We start from the raw sequence: 5,111 nt of genomic DNA on the forward strand, positions 1-5,111 counted from the left end.
CCTTGAGTGAAGCACACAAGACTGTAGAAACCGATTCATATGTCACAGGCAACATAGAATCACAGACGAAAAGGCGGAATGCCGTCATGGGGTAATTTTATTCTATGTCTTTTTGACACTTACTTTTACCAAGCATGTTTGTGTAAGCATGAATATATGTCGGTTTTGTGACGCTTACCAGAGATCTACGATGCAGTCACGGGGCTAGATCGAGTAGCCTTCCACTGAACTTGCACTACCCTCATCTCCTTTCCTTACTGATATCTCTACTTCTATCGCTTTCTTCTTCACAAATCCATAGGTCTTGATTATTTCTCTCAATGGCTGGAAACTACATGTATCTTGATGTGATGTCGCTGAAAGATGTAAAAAAACTCTTACACTATAGTCTATTTTTGTCTGGCAAACCGATCGACTTTGATTAAATTATCACTTTATTTCGTGATTTGCTTGCCTACGTGCAAATGCATACAATGTGAATGTAAGAGCACAAGCTCGAGGTGATGATGTTCTCTTTTTTTGGTTTGCCGGTTGGAACGCAAGGTTGAGATATTGATTTCTCCTCTCCTATAACACCTATTTGATATTGTTCATGGCTTATAATGCATGCTTAGACATACATACATTTAATTTTTTTGGCCCTTGTTCATGACGAGAAAATATGGTTTCCCGCAAAAAAAAGAGAAAATATGGTGCATTTTTTGTGAAAAGAGAAAATCTGGTAGCTGATAAGTAGTGCCTCCTCTTTTGCCCTTTTAATGTGCAATTATGAATACAAAATTGAGATATACAATTGTGGCGCTGATAAGCATAGCAACCTTCCAATTCAACCATCAAGTATTATGAAACTTCATTTATTATATATATTTTTAGAAATGGACGGGCACGGCAAGGCGCGCTATCATGGTCTAGTATTGCTTACAATAGGACAAGTAAGCCGGAATACTTTCATTTGGATGTATATATATTCCTTTGGGACCTAACTACATCCCCACAACACAGAGAAGTGATGTGTATTGCATCGCTTTACAAGTTAAAAACAGAGAATAGAGACTTGCACTAGTTGGCAACTACAGATAAGTGCAGATTGCTTTATTCAACTGTTCTCCTATATATATGGCTCAGACATCATGCATGCTCGTGTATGACAATATTTTTCCTACTTCCGTTATCATGAACAATTAACCCCAACTCCGCCATCGAGAAATTGCACATAATTAACCCCAACTCGCTCTACCATGGACAATTTATCTGGTAGGCAAGCCTGTGCACCAGCCGACCTCTCAGACTTGAGTGAATTGCAGAAAACCACCACATTGATGCCTAACTTTGCAGAAAACACCGGTTTACGAATTTGGGACAAAAACCACTGATTCTCTGCCTATCTTTTACAAAAAAACATTGATTGATGGCTTAGGCCATTATAACCGCGATTATGACACATGGGTCCCGCATTTGATAACCGCTGCCATCACCACCACAACACCGCCTTTGGGGAGTGATACCTTATTGCTAAGAGACCTAACTACATCACCACATCACAGATCCAAGACTGCCACTCCCTCCTTCGTCGGAGCGGCAAACGAGGAGGAGAAGATGGCCTTTCCAACGGGGATGGTTAGGACGGGGTCGCCTTTCTTTCTGTAAGAGAGAAGAGGAGATGGGTATTGCATGGCTTTCTAGTTAAAACATACTCCCTTCATTCCTAAATATAAGTCTTTTTACAGATTTTAATATAGACTACATACAAACTAAAATCAGAGAACCTATACACTCTAAAATATATCTACATACATCCGTATGTACTTTATATTGGAATCTCTAAAAAGACATATACTCCCTCCGTTCGGAATTAAAATAGATGTATCTAGACGTATTTTAGTTCTAGATACATCCATTTCCGAGACAAGTAATTCCGAATGGAGGGAGTATTTAGGAATGGACGAAGTAGATAATAGACTTGCACAGATTGCTTTATTCAGCTGTTCTCCTACATATATATGGCTCAGACACCATGCATGCGTCATGTATGACGGTATTTCACTATTTCCTTTATCATGAGCAATTAACCCCAAGTCCGCCATTGAGAGACTGCACATATAATTAACCCCCTTACCATGAACAAGTTATCTCGTCAGCAAGCCTGTACACCAGATGACCTCACCGGCTCTCACCAGGTCAATATAGCGGGCACCAAGCCGGCATTAGTGTCGAGCCCGAGGCGTCCCCACACGCCGGCCGACGCTCCCACCTCGTCGGCGCGGCAGTGGTGGTACTCATCCATGACCTTTGCCATTGTCCTGCGCACGGTCTCTGTGCTCGTGATGCGGAACAAGATGCCGCACAGGCCCCCGCCCGTGAACAGTTTTGTAGACACCACATGACAGATTCCCTGTCGTCGTGGTATTTGCCACCATGACGCTAGCCCGCGCTGCTCTCCTTAGACGCTGGCGAGAGACGTCGGTGGATCAGCATGGTGTCGGGCAACGGTGCACACCACCTGCAGAAAAATAAATAGGATTGCCGCCACCTTTGCCCGTTCGCCATGACAATTGAGCGACCTCCCGCTTGCATTTATAAGCTAGCTGCTTAGAATTTAATCTATTTTAGTCAGCCCAATAGCAATTTTAGAAATTCATAATAAATCATAGAGGCCCACTCAACCCATTCGTGCAAGGCAAGAGGTGGAACTAAAGTTTAGTCCCACATTGCTAGTTTGGTAGGAGTTGGATCTATTTATAAAGGAGGTTGTTTTCCCACATGTATAAGCATGAGAACAAGAGGGACATTCACGCGCGCTCCTCCTCCGCCGACGACCGCCCACGCCACGCCACGCCGGGGTATGGAAATGAGCCGAGCCGATGTCTAAATTTTTGTCACATACGACGGGTATATGAATGGTCACACGGTTAAAGAAATTATTCCTATTTGGTGACCCATGTAAGCCAGTGTACGTGTTTTTTTGCAGGGACCCGTGTACATGTTGTGGTCCATATCTATGCCAACTAAGTTTGGATGGAGCTCTCCCGGTGTGTGTCTCCTTTTCTCGTAAGTGTTATAGTGTTATTTTATTCACGTCGAGTTCGTTAAGATTATATTATTTACCGGTGTACTTGAACCTAAATGACTCCATGAATCTTTTCCTGGTACAATTTTCATTTTTTTTTATGAAGTAGGAAGGCTGCTTTCATTATTTTAAGCTTTAAAGGAAAAGGAGAACAAAGGATTTGGGAGAATTTGTAGTTATAAGGAGCAAAATACAGACCAAACTCTTACTGGATGATGTTGAAGTATATGTTCATCCTGGGCTACAAACTTCGATAGTCTTGCATACACTGGCTTATACCATAACAAACAATCTTACTTCGATTGGCACTTAATATACTAAGTAGATTATCCGCCACATTATGCATGTACGTCTGCATGTATGTGTGCATGTAGTTTGTTATTTTATTCAGCTGCCTACTCCGCCGTGAAGGCAGGTAAGTAGTAACTACGCTGATACATTGAGGAAAGAGTCTGAAGTCGAAAGTAAATGGCTCGATTTACTGTGAACAGTCTCGTCTTTAGTTCTGTATAAGTACCAGCGCAAATAGCCGTTTCAATTAGACGTCCGACCAGATGACAGACACCTCACCGATACTGGTGTCGAGCCCCATGGCCTTCCACACGGCAGCCGATGTGCTGATCTCGTTGTCGCCGCAGCCATTCTCGCAATCGTCCACCACCATGGCCTGCACGGTGATCCCACCCGAGCTCTTGATGCTGATCATCTTGCCGCACCGGAGGCCGGGCCCGTACCACTTGGAAGTCATCGACACCAGCAAGAGGTCGTCGCTGTGGTACTGGCCGTCGCACCTCGCCGGCCCGCCCTCCTCTCCTTCCTGGAATCCGTTCACCGACATCACCGCTGGGATGTTGTAGACACCCCCTGCAGCGCATGACACCTGCAGGAAAACAAGAATGCCAAACATCACCACAACCTTGGTGGTGCTCGCCATGATAAATATGAGAGAGTTCCCTCTTGGGCAAGCTTGCAGTTGGCTTGCCCTGGCCGTGTGCATTCTCTCAGAGGTCAGAGCTTATTATATAGCCTAGTGCTGCAGCCTGCAGACAAAACGAGGGACGTAGCTACACATGTGCATGCCGCCCGCCCTCGGGTGACTCGTCGGAACTCATCGTTCAGGCCTACAGGCAAAGTAAGGATTAGCAGACTCTTGCATTGTTAAGACCACGCTTGTTTTTGGATTTTATGGACCAACGGGCAACAGGCCATAGGGAATTACTGCAGAGATTGAGGATATATTGATTTATACTCCCTGATGCAATCACTATTGAGAAAAGGACAGGGATAATCACTAAAATAAGCAGGGAGTATATATTGATTATTACTCCAGGCAAGAAATAAAGTCCCAATTTCATACTAATTATAATAATCGTCGTTAAGCTAGATAAAGCTTATATATGATTTTAAAAAGCTCCTCTGTATATATATGATTTAAAAAAGCTTGTCTCGAAACAGCGATTACTTGGTTTTAGTCCTCGAAAGGCAGATAGTTCGTTATTCTCTTACAACAAGAATGGGTTAGAGATATTTACACTAGGAAGATAATTTATTTTTTCAATCATGGCAGTACAGCGAATACCAGAAATAATTAAAATTACATTCAGATGCATAGACCACATAGCGACGATTACAAGCACTGAAGCCAGCCGAAGGCATGCCGCCGCCATCGCCCCTCCCTTGCTGGAGCCGGACACAACTGAGAAGATAATGGCTGGTGTATTGCAATGGAGGTATCAATAGTAGCTTAGCCCGTGATTTACCTTATCATATTAACATGATTGTGTAAAAAAGGATTTTATTTGGTTGGCAGTTATTTTCTTACCAAAGGATACAATGGTAAGTCAATAAGAGGTGCAGCAGTTGATGCATTTTTCAAGGAAAGCGGGTAGAATAAACAAAGATTATTTTTATTTTTTTCAGAAAGGAGGATAATCTCTGACCTTTACATCAAGTGATGCACACAGCCACTAGAAAAAAAATCAAAATCAAAATGGAGAGAGAGAGGGAGAACATATGTAAGATTGGACAAAGGACGAGCGAATAC

At 43.1% G+C, this 5,111-nt stretch overlaps 1 protein-coding gene across 1 annotated transcript; it reads right to left on the bottom strand.

Annotated features, from left to right (window-relative positions):
- Positions 1-3,605: 3,605 nt before the first annotated feature.
- On the bottom strand, positions 3,606-4,001 carry LOC123144812 (putative ripening-related protein 6). The gene has a single exon (XM_044564050.1). It carries the CDS (start codon positions 3,999-4,001, stop codon positions 3,606-3,608), a length of 396 nt encoding a protein of 131 aa, XP_044419985.1.
- Between the last annotated feature and the right edge of the window lie 1,110 nt (positions 4,002-5,111).

This window comes from Triticum aestivum, chromosome 6D (assembly GCF_018294505.1).
Source record: "Triticum aestivum cultivar Chinese Spring chromosome 6D, IWGSC CS RefSeq v2.1, whole genome shotgun sequence".
NCBI classification, from domain to species: domain Eukaryota; kingdom Viridiplantae; phylum Streptophyta; class Magnoliopsida; order Poales; family Poaceae; genus Triticum; species Triticum aestivum.